Raw genomic sequence first — 20,894 nt, forward strand, 5'->3', positions numbered from 1 at the left:
AATACACTTACTGTCTTACACTTACTGGTTTAGTTTTTATTATGAAGAGTCTTATTTGTATTGTTTTATTATTTTTTAGTGTGTCCAATGGGTTGATGATGCAAAACTGAATCAACTGAGGAGGGAAGGCATTCGCTATGCCAGGATTCAGCTATATGATAATGACATTTATTTTATTCCAAGGAATGTTGTTCATCAGTTCAAGACAGTTTCAGCTGTATGCAGTTTAGCATGGCACATTCGGCTCAAATTATATCACTCAGAGGAGGACACTTCTCAGAATACAGCTACTCATGAAACAGGCACATCATCAGATTCCACATCATCTGTTCTTGGACCTGACACTGACAACATGGTTTGTGCTGTAAGCAAAGCCTCCTTGGATTCTGTTTTTTCAGATAAACTTCATTCTAAATATGAATTACAGCAGATTAAACATGAACCTGTTGCATCTGTAAGAATCAAGGAAGAACCTGTGAATGTTAATATTCCTGAAAAGACTAGAGCACTGAATAATATGGATGGCAAGAATGTTAAAGCAAAATTGGATCATGTTCAATTTACAGAATTTAAGATTGACGTGGATTCTAAATTTGAAAATAGCAACAAAGATTTAAAGGAAGAATTGTGCCCTGGAAATCTAAGTCTAGTTGATATAAGGCAACACAGTTCAGCACATTCAAATCAAGATAAAAAAGACGATGACATTTTGTGCTAAATTTGCATATAGCATCTAAAATCCTTTTTTAAAAAAATTTAATAATGTAATAAAGATTCATGAATTCTGAAAGCAAGCCAAGGACTTGCTCCTATATCTGTTACAAAACATTGTTTATGTAGCTTTGTAACATTCCTCAGTGCCTGTCCATAACTGTGAAGTATTAAGCACTTAGGGCCAGATGCACTGTAAACATTGCAGGTTTAAACATAAAGGAGTCTTTAAAAAAAATCATTTACGTTGGAATTTTAGGTTTTAGAATAGAGCTGACATTAACATATATATAAATATATATATATTTTGTAATATGAGCCAGAATTCTTTTTCAACAATTTAAAGCTTTTCCATAGAGCTTATTTATATCCTTTTTTTTTCATTTTAAATGTGTCAGCACTGTAGTGTAAATAGCTTTTAAAATATCTTTTTAGTGTGATTTATACTGAAATGTGAGCCACTTAATAAAGGTTCATATTAATAAATATGTTATCTGTTGAGTCTGCAAAGACAAACTGACAATTCATTTAAGTCATTTGTTTGATATGATTCTCTGCTGGTATATCCATTTAGTGTGGTATTGGAGTGCAAATGTACATAAGTCAAATCCAGTACATACTTAAATTCCGCACGCTGTGCTGGCTTTTTTTTTTTTTTTTTTGGTATGGAGTCTCATTCTGTCACCAGGCTGGAGTGCAGTAGTGCAATCTTGGCTCACTGCAATCTCTGCCTCTCAGGTTCAAGTGATTCTCCTGCCTCAGCCTCCCGAGTAGCTGGGACTACAGGCACGTGCCACCACACCCAGCTAATTTTTTTATTTTTAATAGAGATGGGGTTTCATCATGTTGGCCAGGATCGTCTTGATCTCTTGACTTTGTGATCTGCCCACCTTGGCCTCCCAAAGTGCTGGGATTGCAGGCATGAGCCACAGTGCCTAGCCTGTGCAGGCATTTTTAACAACCAAGACTCAGTTAAGAAAGTGTGCATCTGTGTGTGTGTGAATGTATATATGTATATCATATTTGCATAATTTTCTTAAATTGCTGAATAAGATGAATATGTAAAATTCCTTAGCCCTTCTCCCCAGAATACATTGAAAAATTTTTATATTAAACTATTAAGAAAGCGGTGTAGGTAATAGAAACAGTTTTAGAAAGTTAGGAGAAACAAGGTATGTTAATGATAACAAAGCCTTCTAACTAATGAAGTTACGTGGCCAGATTACATAGCCTACCATAGATTTTTTTGGTTATGTATGGAGTGATAAGAAGTATAGAGAATTTTCTTACTAATAAGTACCTTTACTAAGTAATAGCTGAGTATAAAATCTTTAGTTACAGAAAGCTTAATTGTGAGCAATTAAAATCCTTTTACATTTTTCTTGCAGAATGGGAGAAAAATATGGCAAATACAAAACTGTAAAATAAGGGCAATGACAATGACTCAACTGCCATGTACAGAGATGTAACTAACAAAATAGTTTGTGGTACCTCATCTCTCTCAGGATCCCCTCCCTACCCTAGCAAGGCAAACAACTTGGAATACTTCCTTTTCAAAAGAAGTTCTAGACATTAAATTGAGGTAGGAGACAGATTGCCAGTGCCTAACTACCGATGAGTAAAACAGACTCTTTAATGATAGACTCACTATTTGACACTGCTTCCACTATTGTAATTAAAAGTCAGAAGTCTTTGATGTATGTGTTGCTGTAAGAAACTTTGCTCATTGCAGATCTATTTTGTTTGTTTTTGGTATTATTCTGGGCGCATACTTTGGTTGATGACTTTCAGTTGGGGTTCTTTGTGCTGCCTTTTGGGTTACTGTTGGTATTTCCATCTATAGTACCCATCAAAACTGCTCATATTTCTGGTTAGGGTGAAGCCATTTAGGAAGAAGCATTTTACCAGAACAAATAAAAGTTAATTGCAGCAATGATGTCAGTTCTGGCCCCTAGATTAATAAAAGGACAGGCAGATATCATAGGAAATTTTCATGGTTTGTAGGAAATCAGTGTTTGCAACATAGGAAGTTTCATGGGATAGGGAAGGTATAAATCAAGATAGTAAGAGTTTTGCTTTATATGTCATTGTCTTACCGTGCTCCCCACCTATTTAATCTTCTGTTTTAAGCTAAATTTATGGATTTGCACCTACCCTTTTGAGTGACAAAAGTTCTTAACAAACCAGTATTGAGAAATGAGAAGGGATGTGATTAAAATGGTTTTCTGTTTCTCTTTAAAGTTGAAGAACGATATATTTAACAAGAGATGTGTTTTATTTCCAATTTTCCAGTAGCATATATGTAGATGCATTGAGGTCATACTGTGAGAAAATGTCTTTAGGGTATCCCTCCAAAATATGAGCCTTAAACTTTTTAACTTAAAGGAAGGCATATCTAATAACAACCATAGTGGTTGCTTTTAGGTATAGTTTCCTATATAACCTATAGTCAGACTTATCTATAATATGAAAATTAAATTGTTTTAAAATGCATACATCGGCCGGGCACGGTGGCTCATGCCTGTAATCCCAGCACTTTGGGAGGTCGAGGCGGGTGGATCACAAGGTCAGGAGTTTGAGACCAGTCTGGCCAACGTGGTGAAACCCCGTCTCTACTAAAAATACAAAAAAATTAGCTGGGCCTGGTGGCGTGCGCCTGTAATCCCAGCTACTCGGGAGGCTGAGGCAGGGGAATTGCTTGAACCAGGGAGGTGGAGGTTGTAGTGAGCCACGATCGCGCCACTGACCTCCAGCCTGGGCAACAGAATGAGACTCCTTCTCAAAAAAAAAAAAAAAAGCATACATCTCTGAAGGTAAAGTATAAATCAGTGGGCTCAAGATTTGCAGGTATAGCCTTGTTATTGCCTTCAACAATGCTTACGTTCCTTGTCTTACGGGTTATAATTTTCAAATCCTCTTCAGATACAATCTGAGAACTTGTTGACTACCTTTGTTACATTTAAAAATTTTCTATTTTAATATTGCATTATATTAATGGTTTTATAGTTAGTACATTCCAGTTCTTTATCTGAAGAATATTGCTTTTATTTCCAGTTTCTTGGACCAGAACAATAAACTACGTAAGACATAGTTTCTATATGGTCATATACTATATAGAATAAAGAATTGTTACGTAAATTATTAAATGGGTATACAGACCTTTACATAAAAACTAAGGTACCTCAGTGGAATCTGCTATAGTGCTTCCCCCTCCCCACCCCTCCATTTTGTTTATAACCTTTTAGCTATCTAAATAATACATATTCCATACTCAGGTTAGCTGGTTAGCTAGCAAAAGAATTAACATTTGTGATATTTACTTGCAAACTTTACTGAAGCCATATTCATTATCTTCTTTGTCACCAAGGCTGTTGACCTTAAATAAACATTATCTTGCACAACACTGTATATGTGTGTGTGCATGTGCCTGTTTCTGTGTACATTTGTGGGAAATAATTATGTTTGTTTCCACATGTATTCATTTTTAATCCATTCTGTAACTTTTCTGGGGGGGGGGGGGTGGTCATTGAGGGTAGGGAAGGTTTTATATTTTAAGTTGTCGTTAAGGTATTTCATTAGTGTTCCTGAGTGTAAAACAGTTTTTTCCCAAATACTTATGGCAGATAAGAGCATTTTTGTAAATAATAAATTAGCACCGTTTGGATTAAATTTGCATTCAGTTGTTTTTTAGACAGGTTCATTGTCATGTAAAGCAAATATCTCAAAATTTATTTTGCATTTAGCAAAGGTGCAAGATTGTTTTTGGAGTTTGAGAGATATTTTCCTTGTCTTCCATCTTTCAATAAATACTAAAATTGATAACCACAATCTTTTTACTTTTGTAATTATTTTCTTAAAATTTACATTTTAATCTTGTCAACTTTAAAAGTTCTTTTCTGTCTTCAATAGAAACCATAAAATCTTGAATTGACTCCAATTTGAAAATCTTTTTTTTTTACTCTTAAAGCTAACTCTCAAAAGTTGACTTACGCCAACAGAGACAGATATTGAGGATTATCTTAAAAAGGTCACTAAACCAGGTATGGGTGCTGGGAATGGTACGATAAATACCTCTCTTGTCCCACTAGACGTAACGATTGGGAAGACAAAAGCGACATTCTTTTCAAAATACTTTTAGACTGCATGATGGGTTTTAGGTGTGGTAGAATAGATCTTACTCTTTCTCTTACTTGATGTAACTACATTTATATGTAAACACAATTGACTGCATTGCCTGTTCTATGAAAGAGTCATGTTTGAGGTTTGGCACTGACAGTACACTTCAGATATGATAATTAAGGGGACAACTCAGGAGAGCTTGTAAGTCCTTTTGTCTTCTATCCTGGCTTTTCTTTTCTTTCTGTAACCCAGTACATACTACAGATGGAAATCATTGCTTTTTAGAACGTTAAGCACACACAGCCTAAAAACAAAGCTGTCTTTTCCTCGTAGCTTTATGGGTGTTGTATAGCAGTCATATCTCTGCTGAGAGCGGGGAAGGGAGGGGAAAACATCCTGCATTTCAGGTTATCTTCCCTTCCAGCTCTTCTTGGACTTCAGACCCAATCAGGGAATATGAATGAGCTGAGAACAAAATATGGGCTGGGCGAGTAGAATTTATGTTAACTAGAAATTAAAATTTGTAACTTGTATGTTTAATTACTGTGAACTGCCTACCAAGAACTGCACTGTGAACATGTGAGAACTCTGGATCATTCTGTACATTTTGAAATTTAGAACTTACGCATCTATGTTGTTAGAATGTTAAATCTACACTTTTCTGTAAAGTTCACTGCTGTTGTGCTACTTAAGACTACTAAGTGTACAGAGTCAGAGGCAAATCAGTATTATAGTCGCACAGCCTGGCCAACATGGCAAAACCCCGTCTCTACTAAAAATATAAAACTTAGCCGGGCATGGTGACACGCACCTGTAATCCCAGCTACTCAGGAGGCTGAGGCAGGAGAATCGCTTGAACCCGGGAGGCGGAGGTTGCAGTGAGCCGAGATCGTGCCATTGCACTCCAGCATGGGTGACAGAGCAAGACTCAGTCTCAAAACAAACAACAAACAATATTATAGTCACAAATGTTGTGTAATAGAGAGTTGAGAAACTTCTTTGGACAGACAGTTTGATCCCCCTGCCCCGCCAACCCAAAGTTTTTTCTTGAAATTTTATTTGTCAACTAAGCCAGATTTTTACCTGCCTCTACCTCAAATCTGTTGTTTTTAAAAATACCTTTATCTTTAAGTCTGGCTTTTGTTAATGCTCTTGTTCCGTCTTTCTTCCGAAGTTCTTGGGAATTTCTGTCTGCCTTCACTTCCTCATCTTACATTTATTCCTCATTTCACTACAATTTCATTTAAATCCTCACATGTATGTTGAAATGGTTTTCTCAAAAGTTACCTTTTGACTGCCAAATCCAGTGGCTGCACTTCTTTTTTTTTGAGATGGAGTCTGGCACGATCCTGGCTCACTGCAAGCTCCGCCTCCCGGGTTCACGCCATTCTCCTGCCTCAGCCTCCTGAGTAGCTGGGACTACAGGCGCCCTCTACCATGCCCAGGTAATTTTTTGTATTTGTAGCAGAGACGTGGTTTCACCGTGTTAGCCAGGATGGGCTCGATCTCCTGACATCATGATCTGCCCACCTCGGCCTCCCAAAGTGCTGGGATTACAGATGTGAGCCTGCTGCACTTCTTAGTATTTCTATTTGACCCTTGCAGCACTATCATTTTACTCCTAAAACTCTTTATGACCTGTTCTTTTCATGTTGTGTTTCAGTTTCTTTGGAAGGATTATTTTGCCTGTCTGCCACTATTTAAGGCAGTCTCCATGGTCTTTCCTTTAGGCCTCTACAGTCTGTCCCTGAGCTACCTTCATGATCCCACAACTTCAGTCAGCCTGGTTTTTCACTTTAGTTCTAATGATCCATATGGTCAAATCTAAATTCTTTTTTGCCTTGCCCTCAAGCATTAGCTGTTTCTTTCCTCCCAATTTGGTTATTGTCATCACTTCCTTCATAATCACCTTAATTTGACTTTTCTCTTTTCCTGTGTCCTTTTGTTTTGTTTTGTTTTGTTTTTTGAGACAGACTCTCCGTTGCCCAGGCTAGAGTGCAGTGACATGGTCTTGGCTCACCGCAACCCCTGCCTCCTGGGTTAAAGCGATTCTTGTGCCTCAGCCTCCTGAGTGGCTGAGATTACAGGTGTGCACCACCACACCCCACTAATTTTTGTAGTTTTAGTAGAGATGGGGTTTTGCCATATTGGCCAGGCTGGTCTGGAACTCCTGACCTCAAGTGATCCTGCCTCAGCCTCCCCAAGTATCGAAATTACAGGTGTAAGCCACTGTACCTGATTCCTGTGTCCGATTTGTTATGAGATTGAGTCAACCCCAGAAGTACTTAATAATTCATCTGTTGCTCTTGTCACATCACAGTCATAGTAGATGTTCATCTCACCTGGACTCAAAATACCCTAAAGTGTTCTAGTCCTGTGCACTTTCCCTCTTTATTCCATTCCATTCTTTGTGTTACCAACAGATTAACCTTTCTAAAATATAGAATTATTACTCTTCTTTGTAGAAGTACTCCTTGGCTTTTCCTTTGCTAACGAATAAAGGTCAAATGCTTAGCATAGCACTGAAGAGCCTTTATTATAGGCCCTCCCTTTCCAGCTTCATGTAACACAATTTCTTCTATTTGATGTGACCAGTTTTCCACTTTACCAGATGGCAGTAATTGCCATTTTGTGAACTTTTAAAATTCTTTGCCTTTGCTGGGGAAATAAATATCTGGAATACAACATTGTGAGATCTTCCTCTTTTCAAAACTCAGACATCATCTCCTGTACTGCCTTTACAGCAGTGGTCCCCTAGCTTTATGACACCAGAGACTGGTTTTGTGGAAGACAGGTTTTCCATGGACAGGGGTTGGGTGGGGGATGGCTTCAGGATGAAACTGTTCCACCTCAGATTATCAGGCATTAGATTTTTCAGGAGCATGCAACCTAGATCTGAACTGCATGTGCAGTTCACAATAGGGTTTGCCCTCCTATGAGAATCTAATGCTGCCACTGATCTGACAGGAGGTGGAGCTCAGGTGGTAATGCCCACTTGCACCCCACTCACCTCCTGCTGTGTGGCCTGGCTCCTAACAGGCCACAGGCCGGGACCAGGGGGTTGGGGACCCCTGCTTTACATACAGCGTTTCATAGGCTTTACAGGGGACATCTCCAACTGTCCCCTCACCCAGTAGTTGGTATAGACCCAAATCTGTCTGCTGCCCTCTGCTCATAGCATTAAATATACATATTAAGTACATGTTGGACTGTAGCTAAACCATGAGCTAGAAGTTGGGTATTTTATCACTGTGTATCCCCAACACCTAATATATTTTATACTTGGTGTTCAATAAATATTTGATGGAACATACTGTACACTAGGGGTGGGGGAAGATTAGGTAGGTTTCCTTTCTTTTTAAAGACAGTCTTGCTCTGTCACTCAGGCTGGAGTGCAGTGGCACAATCATGGCTCACTGCAGCCTCAAACTCCTGGGCTCAGGTGATTCTCCCGCCTCATCCTCTTGAGTAGTTAGGATTACAGGCGCCCACCACCATGCTTGGCTAAATTTAATTTTTTTTTTTTTTTTGTAGAAACAGAGTCTCGCTATGTTGCCCAGGATGAACTTTAACTCCTGGCCTCAAGTGATCCTCCCACCTCTGTAGATTTGTATAATTTAAAGTCAGTCTGACTTCAAATTCAATTCTAGGATTACAATAGAAAGAAAAATGGAGACAAGTTGGATGAGAAGGTATTATAAAGAAACCAAGTTTCTTGTTTTGTACTGCAGTCTAACCAAAACTCTTATGGATACAGTTTAAGAAGGTAGTTATTAGACATCCAGGCCCTGTTGGACAGCTTGGAGAGAGTCAGTATTGTAGAAATAAACCCATAAAACCTGTGAAACTTACCCAACATTTTTCCTTCAGCTGGTTTTTCTAGAGACACACTGAAAATTATAACAAACTAAAGATAAATTTTAGCTATTCCTAAAATGATTAAAATGGCAAATATAAGCACCTATTTTTTTTTTTTTTTTTTTGAGACAGGGTCTCCCTCTTTCGCCAGAGCCACTTTATTTATCTTTTTGAGACGGAGCCTCAGGGAGGAGTGCAGTGGCACGATCTCAGCTCACTGCAGCCTCAACCTCCCAGGCTCAAGTGATCCGCCCAGCTCAGCCTCCTAGTAGCTGGAACTACAGGTGCACGCCACCATGCTCAGCTAATTTTTATATTTTTTGTGGAGACAGTGTTTCACCATGTTGCCCAGACTGATCTTGAACTCCTGGGCTCAAGCATTCCTTCCGCCTCAGCCTCCCAAAGTGATGGGATGACAGGTGTGAGCCACCATGCCTGGCTACATAAGAAACACCTTGATATCTCAGAGTCTGAGGCAGAATTTCACATTTTTAAGTCTTAAGTGGTAGATAAAGTCTGGTTATCAGACAGGCATTCTGTTTAAGCTTTTGTGGTTTTCCCTACTCATGTTTAAAAAAATTCAAAAATTGAAAATACTGAAGATGACAACCTGCCCTAGTTTTTTCCAGTCTATATCCATTCCATTGCAGGAATGGAAGAAGGACATAAAGGTTGCACATTTTCATACAGTTAGTCCTTCTGTAAAACCTGTAAAGCCACTTTATTATTTAGAAACAGGGTCTCACTCTGTTGCCCAGGCTCACTGCCACCTTGACTTCCCTGGGCTCATGTGACCCTCCCACGCCTCAGTCTCTCAAGTAGCTGGGACTACAGGTGTGTACCACCACACCCCGCTAATTTTTTTAAATTTTTTATAGAGATTGTGTTTCACCATGTTGCCCAGACTGGTCTTGAACTCCTGGGCTCAAGCATTCCTCCCACCTCAGCCTCCCAAAGTGCTGGGATGACAGGCATGAGTCACTGCTCCCAGCCATGATATTTGACTGCAGGCATTTGCAGCAATATAGCTGAAGTTCAGTAAAAGGGAATAAGGCTGGGCATGGTGGCTTACACCTGTAATCCCAGCACATTGGGAGGCCCAGGTGGGAGGCTCACTTGAGTCCAGAAGTTTGAGACCAACATGGGCCACACAGCAAGACTCCCATCTCTAAATAATTAATAATAGTAGTAAAAACAGCCAGTCATTGTGGCACACACCTGTAGTCCTAGCTACTCAAGAGGCTGAGGTAGGAGATGGCTTGAGCCCAGGAGCTCGAGGCTGCAGTGAGCTATGATCAAGCCACTGCACTCCAGCCCGAGTGAAAGCGAGACCCTGTCTCAAAACAAAAACAACCCACCAAAACCACACTTGTATAACTGTGAGAAAATTACTTAGTCTGTATTTCTCATCTGTAAATGGGAGGGATAATATCTGTTCTGTTAATTTGTGGTGAAAGTTAAGTGACAGAACATGCCAAATGTTTACTGAGCACATTGCCTGGCTTACTCTACATACCTTACATGTTAGCTTCTGCTTCTGGAATTAGTCAAAAGAATAGTTAAAAGAGTTCTGTGCTGGGTCACTCCAGTCATTTCACACCTTCCTCACTAATTATCTCCTCTTTGTATTCTAATTTGGGGCAGAGGATAGGCATCTGTGAGGAGGAGTTTCATGAAGGGGTCAAGGCAAGGTATGGTAAAGGCAGGTGGACATCAAAAACTATCTTCCTAGTTCACTGTTTTTCCCAAGCTGGCATTTCAAAATCGTGTCTTATCATAGACTGCCTATTCTTGATTGAATTACAAATTTGTGACTGTCATGTATAGATGATAGTGGTAGACAGGCAAAAGTATAGATAGATGACAACTGCCTTATGGCGTAATACAGTATGACTGACTGACTTGAATACAGGGCAACACAAAATGAGAAACGTGAAGTGTAAGGCAGGTCCCTCAGAAAAGCTTGTAACCCAGTGGTATCTTCAGGGTTTGACAACTGGTATCTTCCACTGTTACTTTTTATTTTTTCCTTTAACAGGAGACATATTTGTGGAAATAGCATTTGGAGTCCCACTCCTCTACTTATCCGTGACCATGGGCTAATTATTTATCTGGGCTTTAGTTTCTCCATCATTACAACAAAGAGATGTCCTGTCCTTTTCCACCCTATTCTAAAATTGTGTAACTTTTTTTTTTTTTTTGAGACAGAGTCTGTGTCACCCAGGCTGGAGTGCAGTGGCGTGATCTCAGTTTACTGCAACCCAGCCACCTCCTTGGTTCAAGTCTCCTGCCTGAGCCTCCCGAGTAGCTGGGATTACAGGTGTGCACCATGACACCGGCTAATTTTTGTATTTTTAGTAGAGACAGGGTTGCACCATGTTGGCCAGGCTGGTTTCGAACTCCTGACCTCATGTTACGCCATGTTGCCCAGGTTGGTCTTGAACTCCTGGTCTTAAGTGATTCTCCCACCTCGACCTCCCAGAGTGCTGGGATTATAAGTGAGAGCCACCAAACCCAACCCTCTGCATGTTTTAATATTTATGCCACTAAGTATAAGGACACCAATAATACTTTGTGCTCACAGTGATGTTTACTGTGCAAACATGACCAATCAACAGTAAGGAAAACTCCTTTGGTAGTTTGTGGCTTGTATATATAACACCGAAAGGACTCTGATATATTTTCCTCTCAATAAAGAGAAATTAATTGATTTTCCTGATGACTCAGGTGTGTAGTGATATGCTGGCCCTTGTATGAAGATGATTCTGTGGTTTCCTCTCCTTTGGCTATCACTTCTGTTCATTAGTCAATAGTTCCCTCCTATTTGCTGCACTGTGAAAAAGCAAATTGGAAACCAGATGACCAAATTTATAAGGTTAATAACTTTTTTTTTTTCCCTGAGATGGACTTTTGCTCTGTTACCCAGGATGGAGTGCAGTGGTGCGATCTTGGCTCACTGCAACCTCTGCCTCCAGGGTTCAAGCAATTCTCCTGCCTCAGCCTCCTGAGTAGCCAGGATTATAGGTGCCGGCCACCACACCCGGCTAATTTTTGTATTTTTAGTAGAGATGAGGTTTTACCATGTTGGACAGGCTGGTCTCGAACTCCTGACCTCGTGATCTACCTGCCTCGGCCTCCCAAAGTGCTGGGATTACAGGTGTGAACCATGGCGTCCCGCAGGTTAATAACTTTTAAAATTGCAGTAAGCTTGAACCCAAGGATAGATCTCTACTTCTTGAAGCTTTGTACAAGTATTTTTCTTGGTGCTTGAAAGCTCTTTGTTGGTAGATTTGTGTTCATGTTTTACATGTTTGGTTGAGGCTACCATATCTGGTCCCTATGTTCATGAAATGTTACTAAGTTCTGGATCATTTGAATGTTTTTTAAAATTATTATTTTATTTTTTGAGAAGGAGTTTCACTCTTGTTGCCCAGGCTGGAGTGCCACGGTACGATCTCGGCTCACTGCAACCGCTGCTTCCCAGGTTTAAGTGGGACTATAGGCGCCGGCCACCACACCCAGCTAATTTTTTGTATTTTTAGTTAAGACAGGGTTTCACCCTGTTGGCCAGGCTAGTCTCGAACTCCTGATCTCAAGTGATCCACCCGCCTCGGCCTCCCAAAGTGCTGGGATTACAGGTGTGGGTGTGGGCCACCACACTTAGCCTTTTTCTTTTTTTTTTGAGACAGGGTCTCACTTTGTCACCCATGCTGGAGTGCAGTGGCATGATCATAGCTTACTGTAATCTTGAATTCCCGGGTTCAAGCGATTCTCCCACCTCAGCCTTCCATGTAGCTGGGACCACAGGTATGAGCCACTGCACTCCGCCCCTTTTCATAGTTTCAAGTCTTATAAAAAGTTATTTTGTGCACAGGTTGCTTTTACTCAGATCGTTGATGACAAATCTTTTGCCCAAACCAGAGTAAGTTACATCCATGCTAACCTAGAAAAAATCGGCTTTGGTAAGAACCTCTGATGTTTAAGTTTCCTTCATGAGGCATTGTGTGTTTAATCTTAAAAAACGTCATTGGTAGATTTCTCTGTCATATAAACAAGAATCCTATAACTAAAACCTAGGAAGGTATTTTCGTACAGTACTGTTTACATATTGGTCCATTTGTTTTGATTTTTCTACCTGTAAGCATGATTTCTATCTTTAATGTCTTTCATTACGTAATGTTGTAATACATTATGGGTGTATTGAGGCACATATCCATGATCATTTATTGTGCTGCTTCAAGTGTTTATTTAGTAGAGCAGTTCTGCTTTCTGGGAATCCTTCAGATGCTGTAAAAATTCATTGACCCTCATGTGTAAACAAGTTGGTTATTGTGTTGCCGTTTACGTACAAATTCTTACCTAATTTCTCTCTTCCTTCCTTGTAGAACTGTTTAGGGGAGCAAGAGACCTTTCCTCTTAACATCTCACACAGAATTCCATTCTGCTTTTATTGCCTAGCACAGGGGTCAGCAAATTACCTCCCGTAGGCCATATCTAACGCACCACCAGTTTTTCTATGGTGTGTGAGGCAAGAATGGTTTTTATGGCATTAAATGGTTGACACAAAAGTAAAAATAGTATTTTGTGATATGAAAATCATTTGAAATTTAAATTTCATGTCCATAAATAGGGTTTTATTGGGATATAGCCATGGTCTATGGCTGCTTTCTCTGCCATAAAGACGGAGTTGAGTAGTTGCAAAAGAAACCACATCACCTAAAAGCCTAAACATTTACTGAGCAGCCCTTTACAGAGAAATTTTGCTGACTTCTGGCCTAGCTGGTTGTTTGCCGCGGTGCCATCCCTTCTTTTCCTTTTCCCTGTACTCCAAAATCCTCTTGGCTGGTTTTTTAGAGAAATGTAAGCTTTCTTCTACTTGGAATTTATTTAATGATAGATCCCATAAACCAAAGCATGGATGGATCTCTCAGTTGAGTTAGAGATATCTGATCAAGCCTGGAACATTCTATTCCTAGTACTAACTATTCTCAATCCTATTTTTATGTACTGAAAATACTAATTATTGCCAATTATAAGATGAAAATATTTGCAGTTGATTAGTTTTTATTTAGCCTAGTTCTCTAGTTCAAATGCCTAATGAGTTATGCTGTATTAATCTGTTGTGTTGTGAAACTTATGTTATCTGTCATTACAAGGCAGAACTAGACCTTCTGTTTCAGTACCCAGAAATCACTTTTTTGTTTGATATTTTTAAAACAGAAAAAAAAAAATCACTTTAGATTTCTCTTAAAGCTAAAGGTGAGGGTTGTATACGGTAAGAACAATCATCGTGCTTCAGGGTTATAAAACACTTCAACCTCTTTGGAATTTTTATAAGTACTGCCACCTCTGCTTCATTGGAATTGATTAGTACCTTGAAGGTGATAATATGCTTTCTCAATTCAAGACACTTCTAATTGTGAGAGGGGCACTAATTCCTTGAGACCCGAGGACAACAGGTATAAACTGGGCCTGTCCTGACAGAATCAGGATTATTAGGTCCCCCTAACTTTAGTAAGTGGCAAGCTTCTGCTGTTTTTTGTTGTTGTTGTTTTGTTTTTTTGAGATGGGAGTCTCGCTCTTTTGCCAGGCTGGAGTGCAGTGGTGTGATCTCTGCCTCCTGGGTTCAAGCGATTCTCCTGCCTCAGCCTCCCGAGTAGCTGGGACTACAGGCATCCGCCACCATGCCCAGCTAATTTTTGTGTAGTACAGATGGGGTTTCACCATGTTGGCCAGGATGGTCTCGATCTCTTGACCTCATGGTCTGCCCGCCTTGGCCTCCCAAAGTGCTGGGATTACAGGCGTGAGCCACCGCGCCCAGCTTTTCTGCTTTTTTAACATGCCACCTCAGAATTATTTGTCCCAACCAGAAGATAGAGGTAATAATGAATTTAGCCTAGATAAAAATTTGTCAAACTCAGATTCTTTCTAAATGTAAATACAAAATGGCATCCCTGTTTTAGTAACTAGGTTTTTTTTTTCCTTCATAATTTAGAAACACAAATGGCCATTTACTTTGGTCATAATACAACCGTCGTATATTAAACTTCTATTCAAATATGTAGGTTTTGTTTTGTTTTTGAGATGGAGTCTAGCCCTATTATTGCCCAGGCTGGAGTGCAGTGGTGTGATTTTGGCTCACTGCAACCTCCACCTCCAGGGTTCAAGTGATTCTCCTGTCTGAGCCTCCTGAGTAGCTGGGATTACAGGCGCCCACCACCATGCCTGGCTAATTTTTGTACTTTTAGTAGAGACGGGGTTTCACCATGTTGGCCAGGCTGGTCCTGAACTCCTGATCTCAAGTGATCCACCTGCGTCGACCTCCCAAAGTGCTGGGATTACAAGTGTGAGCCACCTCGCCTGGCCCAAACATGTAGGTTAAAGGTTTTATATTTACTTACTTTAGATACTGACCACATACAACAGATTATTCAAGAGTCATGTAGAAAAATGAGGTCCAAAACAAACTTTATTTACATAGAGACAATAAGGATCTCAATAACTCAAATACTGAATAATTAAGCTGTAGGTTGACTGGAAGTCCGTGATTCACCAATCCTGTTTTATGGAAGTAGTATAAAACTACATTTGTTATTTTCCCTCAGTTCTCTGGTATTCTTGAAGCTTGAAAGATTCAGAACACTTTAATGGTAACTTGTTGAACAGCAATAGAAATGAGATGATGTACTTAAAAGTCAGTCTCTCACAAAAAAGACGTTATATCCGAGTTCTGTTAAAGCCCCAGTCAGCAAGGCCCATAAAGGAATGAAGACATAGGATAGATTCATGGTAGTAAACTGTTCCAGTTTAGCACAGAGTGCGAGGCAGAAGGCTAATTTAAGTAACATTGCAATGAGGTACCAGGCTTTTTTTTTAATATTGTGTGATCCATGTCGAGGGTCAAAGCCAGACTTACACCGCCCAGCCATTTTCACAATCAGCATGACAAGAAGGATAGTATCAAATATCCAGACTGGAATAAATATGAGGAACCAGTTCCAAGGTGCCTTCTCATCCAGTTTCAACACCAACATGATCAAGAAGAGTAATGTGAAAAGCCAGGTGAGTAGTACTCTCTGAGCCAAGGACATTCTCATTTAAACAGTTTAAAGAGGCTGTTGCAGGATCGAAAAAAAGGAAATACACCCTAAGAGAAGGAGAAAAAGTCAAGATTGTTTTGATACCAGAAAAAAAGTATCACTTCCATTCCTAGTGAACAAAACTGGTTCTTTCCCAACTGACTTCCTAATTTTGAAAACATTCTACTATTCTTCCTTACAAATCCTCTAAAACTTAGTGATCATTGACATTATATCCACCATTCCTTACAGCCCATGACAAAATACAATTTTTAGTATATCCACTGTATAAGCTCTATTCAAAATGTCAGGTGATTCCTTTTCAATGCTATCACTGGAGTCCAGGCACTTACTTTATTCTTGCACCGCAAAGATGTTCTTCATCTTCCTATACATTTGCAAATCTGTAATTTTTCATTCAATTTCAAGGGGTACAAAGAAAAAAGCATTCAAAGTAGTGAAAAAGGGAAAGGTGGGTATCAAGCTGAGAAGAGTTTTAAAAGAAGGGAATGGGAAGGGTGCGCGACTCACGCCAGTAATCCCAGTACTTGGGTAGGAGAAGGTGGGCCTATCACTTGAGCCCAAGAGCTCCACGCCAGCCAGGGCAATATAGCGAAACCCTGTCTCTACAAAAAATAAAAAAATTGGCAAGGCGTGATGGTATGCACCTTGTAGTCGCAGCCACTGAGAGGCTAAAGTGGGAGGATTGCTTGAGTCCAGGAAGTAGAGGCTGTAGTGAGTGACCCGTGAGATCGTGCCACTACACTCCAGCCTGGGCAACAGAGTGAGATCCTGTCTCAATCAATCAATCCATCAATAAAAGGAGGGAACGATTAATAAAAATTACAAGAATATAAAGTAGAATTAACATTTTAGTGGCTGGAGGCAGTGGCTCATGCCCATAGTCCTAACCCTTTGGGAGTCCAAGCAAGGCAGGTGCATCTCTTGAGCCCAGGAGTTCACGACTAGTCTGGGCAACATGGTGAAACCCCGTCTCTACTAAAAATACAAAAAATTAGGTGCAGTAGCACGTGCCTGTATTCCCTCCTACTCGTGATGCTGAAGTGGGAGAATCACCTGAACCCGGGAAGTCAAGGCTGCAGTGAGCCATGTTGCTCACTGCACTCCAGCCTAGGCGATGGGAGTGAGACCACTGTCTAAAAAAAAAAAAAGATTGTAAAGAGGTTCTTAGGCTATATAATATAAAAGGCATTGGTAACACTGGATTTTCACATAGTCTGAAACTTATATTCTTAAATTCTCACTTATTTTCTCATAAAAATTCTTACAAATATCTTCTTGATATAATAGCTTTTTTTCCTTTTAACAATACTCTCACTGATTTGTGGAGGGAGAGAGAGAGAGAGAGAGAGAGAGATATAAAACTACTTGTTATCCATTCAATAATCAGGACCACCTAATAACTTTTGATGTTTTGTGATTATTAGATGCTAAATTTTGGGGGATATTTCTTATATCACTATTCTGCCTCACTGATCCATATGTTTCTCTTTTGCACTAATACTGTATGACTTACTGTTGCTCTAGGAATGTATTAATATCTGGAAGACCTAGTATCTACTCGCTGTTCTCTTTTCTAGAATCTTTTTTTTTTTTTTTTTTTGAGATGGAGTCTCACTCTGTCACTCAGGCTGGAGTGCAGTAGCACGATCTCGGGTTACTGCAGCCTCTGCCTCTCGGGTTCAAGTGATCCTCCCACTTCAGTTTCCCAAGTAGCTGGGGTTTCACCATGTTGGCCACGCTGATCTCGAACTCCTGATCTCAAGTGATCCACCCACCTCAGCCTCCCAAAGTGTTGGGATTACAGGTGTGAGCCATCATGCCGGCTTCTTTTCTAGAATATTTTCTATTTTGTCCTTACAGTTTTTCAATGCTAAAATTGCTAAGCTGATTCTTAAAAACTTAGAATTTTGATTGTGAATGCATAAAACTTAGGGATAGCATTTATTTTATTTAATCTTCACATATAGGTTTATGATATGTTCCTCTACTTACTCAAGTTTTTTATACCAACCTTTATGACCATTTGGAAAAAGGATAAGTAGAATGGGAAATCAGAAGCCAGACTGTATGCAGTTAACAGAAGATCAAGAAATGGAAACAACTGAGAACACTTTATTCCTTTGAGGCATTTGGAGAAGAGAAAATGAAAGATAGGGTATATGAAACTGAAAGAAGAAATTTTCAGGAAAGGAAGAATTTATGACTACAAACAGAGAAATAAGCCAATGGGGAACGGCACTGAAGATGAGAGAGGATACTTGATGGAAAGAGAAAAAGATCAGAAGGTGCTACCCATAGGAACAAAAGCATGCGTGGTAGGAGGAAAGATGCAGGAAGATAATAGAGAAAAGGTGAAGAAACTGGCTAATTGAGCCAAATACCCTAGATTAGCGTGCTCAATTATGTTTTAGAACTAACTTTGATGTACTGTGCAACATCTATACTACTTTAAATAGTGGATGGCTATCACGGTGCAAGAGGACACATCTGTTCTATTTCAACAGTTAAGTATGAGTCTCCTAACTCACCTCTTTTCCCTTATACCCATCTAGTGGCACTTAAACTTGTTTACTTAATTGGCACAGGCTTCATACTGCAGTACTTTTGCTCCTAAGGAGGCATTTTTCTGTGTTGGTTTCCTTTCCCGACCAGAGGCTGCCATATAGTGGGATGTGGGACTGAATTTGGAAGCAGGGTTGGATGGGTGTGTGTTGATTAATAACCATGGATGGATTTCATCCTGTAAATTGCACAATCCCCATCTCCAATCTATCTGGCCGTTTTTGTGAACCTCTGAAAAACGGTTTACGATTATACATTTGCTTAAACCTAACTGTTCCATCTGCCATCGGATAAGACAAGCTTCATTTTTTTCTTATATTTGGCTGCACTCACCACAGGTGCTTTAAGGCTGGAGGTGAAAGGATGCAAGTAACAATCTTATCGTGCCTACAAGATTTATAATGTGGGATGTAACAAAATTCTGTTATGTTCTTGCACGAAAATACCCTCAGTGGGGAAGCACTGCTGATACTTAAATGACGACTGAAGGATTGTACGCTTGTAGGCTGAGCTACAACGATGACATACGATCCCAGTTTTACATTTACGTCTTCATCAATTTGGGCAGTCGTTATGTTTCCTACTATTCTCTCCACATGAAAGGGGGAGGTGCGTACTCCAAAAATGTGCTCAACTAAAATGTTTCCCATTTAAGGTGGCTATTTCCTGCACTAGGAAGACACTTAAATATTTGTTAATGATTCCTTATTCATTTTTAAAACCTTCGGAGTGACCCCGTTATGGAAATATATAGAGCCCCACCCACATCGCCCGCGGGTGAGTATCAGCCCCCATTTCCCTTCTCTCGCCACTGCCAGTACTCTACCAAGTGAACCTGCCTCATCCCAAAGATAATTTTGCTTCATGAGTCCACATATTTATTCTTCATAATGAGTCGCTTTTGAAAAGCCTTGCAGCAACGGCCTTGCCAAAGGAACAGCGTTCTGCTTACAACTTAGCTTATCTGGGGGCCTACTTGCCCCCGGAACTTCAGGACGCTCCTAAACTATACTTGCCCTTCTGCAAACACCGACAGTCGGCTCGCGGCGCCCCACCCGGACGCTCCCCTTTTATGGGCTGTGGGCCCAGCACACGTTGGAGTTTACCACGGTTCCTGCTGGATGCGCACAGAAGCCCTGGAGCCAAGCAGGCGTGTGCGCGTTTGGGGCTGGCTGTGTGATGGGTTGGGGGTCGGCCGCACAGCCCACGGAAGCATCAGGAGACCAGCGCCGGTCTACCGTGCGGGCTAGGGCAGAGCCCCAGACTCACCTGGCAGCGCCACCGGCCGGAGAGCGGAGAGGGACGCGAAGATCAGGAAATTCGCCAGTTTGGATCCTTGTCCTTTTCCGCACTTTTCCCCCCATTAAATCCAGAACCCGTCACATGATAATTAAGAAAAAAATTCAGTTCCGCCTCCCCAAAACACTGCGGTAGAGGATCTCTCAGTCCTACCTCAGTGCCGCGCCCACATCCGGGGCTGGTTCTCACCGCCCCTGAGCCTATCCGATAGGTAGGGAGGACGCCAATCTGGATTCAGAGGTCCCTTTTCCGCGGTAATTGGACCATTTGTCCTCCGGTGTAAACCAACCGACCTTTCCTAACTTTCGGGTTGGACAGAAAGGCGGCAATAAAAAGCCCCATTGGTCCCGCCTCTCTACTGTCACGGGTTAGGAGGGAAATCAGTCCAAGTTCAGCCTGGAGTTTCCGTGCTCCCATTGGGCCCACAGATGTTAATCAGAGCAGCCGGCGCTCAGCTCCGCCCTCTCTGGACGCCCCGCCCCTCCACCCATCCTCCCTGCCCGCGCGCAGTGACTGCAGGCTCCGGCGCAAAATCCTGCGGGAGAGGGGGTGGGGCAACGCTCTGGAGGCAGCGCGCCCGCCGGCAGCCTCGTTGTGGCTCCTCGGGCTCTGTCGGCGGCGGCGCTAGCCTTGGAGTCTCCCGCGCGCACCTCAGCCGCCTCCTAGCGGCGCGGCGCCCGCTCCTACGGTAAGAGCGGCATCACCTCCGCGCTCGGGTGGGCCGTGTGGAGGTCGTCGAGTTCTGACACAATCTCGAGGATGGATCGGGACGAGGGAGGATAGCGGTCGTCGGGATGGAGGTGGGAGCTCTGGGGCCAGCGCGTCGCCCTCCGCCGCCGGCGACTTTCCCAGCAGTCTCCCGTACCTGAGGGCCGGAGTCAGCCGCGACCCCCTCCTATCAGTCGGCTGGTGGCGGAGGCTCAGCCGCCTTCCCCCCGAGCTCGCGCGGTCCTCAAGCCTTGATGGTGACGGGCCGAACCCCAGCACCGCCATCCGCCCCTGGGGCCCCGCTCCCAGGCCCCTGTCCTTTGCTTCCTTCGCTTAGCGCTGTGCTGAGGGGACGTCGGGTCCTGGAAGGGCGTTCAGGGGTCTCGGGTGGCTAGCCCGGCGGGCAGGGAGAGGTCAGCTAGCGGCCGGAGGAGCGGGCTCGGGGTGGGGGGCGGCGGCTCGCGCGCTGGCGGAGGTGGAAGGAGGGTCGCTGCCCTGCCCCCTCTGAGCAGGCGGTAGTCGAGTTTTCCGATC

At 41.8% G+C, this 20,894-nt stretch overlaps 3 protein-coding genes across 11 annotated transcripts in view; 2 read left to right on the forward strand and 1 right to left on the reverse strand.

Moving 5' to 3' along the window:
• RSBN1L (round spermatid basic protein 1 like) overlaps positions 1–4,539 on the forward strand; it is a 101,102-nt gene extending 96,563 nt beyond the window's left edge. Inside the window, exon 8 of the mRNA XM_021936132.2 lies at positions 80–4,539. Coding sequence (XP_021791824.2) covers positions 80–718 — 639 coding nt within the window. The 3' untranslated portion in view covers positions 719–4,539. The remainder of the gene's footprint in view (positions 1–79) is intronic.
• Positions 4,540–15,139: 10,600 nt separating this feature from the next.
• On the reverse strand, positions 15,140–19,981 carry TMEM60 (transmembrane protein 60). Of its 2 annotated transcripts, none has more exons than XM_009203554.4 (2): positions 19,623–19,981; positions 15,140–15,835 (listed from the first exon to the last, which is right to left on the reverse strand). In XM_009203554.4, the coding sequence occupies exon 2, from the start codon at positions 15,783–15,785 to the stop codon at positions 15,384–15,386; it is 402 nt and encodes a 133-aa protein (XP_009201818.1). In that variant the 5' UTR covers positions 15,786–15,835; positions 19,623–19,981; the 3' UTR covers positions 15,140–15,383. The 2 variants fall into 2 exon arrangements, with proteins under 2 accessions (XP_009201818.1, XP_031521135.1); XM_031665275.1 differs by having other exon boundaries at positions 19,806–19,893.
• Positions 19,982–20,146: 165 nt separating this feature from the next.
• PHTF2 (putative homeodomain transcription factor 2) overlaps positions 20,147–20,894 on the forward strand; it is a 159,287-nt gene continuing 158,539 nt past the window's right edge. For 3 of the 8 annotated variants that reach the window (XM_031665266.1, XM_031665271.1, XM_031665274.1), the window contains exon 1: positions 20,147–20,340. The gene's annotated coding sequence lies outside the window, so the exon portion shown is untranslated. Of the gene's footprint in view, positions 20,453–20,894 lie in introns of all 8 variants that reach the window. The other 5 variants (XM_031665263.1, XM_031665270.1, XM_031665269.1 and 2 more) reach the window with 3 other exon arrangements.

This window comes from Papio anubis, chromosome 4 (assembly GCF_008728515.1).
Source record: "Papio anubis isolate 15944 chromosome 4, Panubis1.0, whole genome shotgun sequence".
Classification (NCBI taxonomy): domain Eukaryota; kingdom Metazoa; phylum Chordata; class Mammalia; order Primates; family Cercopithecidae; genus Papio; species Papio anubis.

What these genes read in the sequence shown, in the direction of transcription:
- TMEM60 (XM_009203554.4), bottom strand. Translation starts at nt 15,785, where the DNA reads ATGAGAATGTCCTTGGCTCAGAGAGTACTACTCACCTGGCTTTTCACA.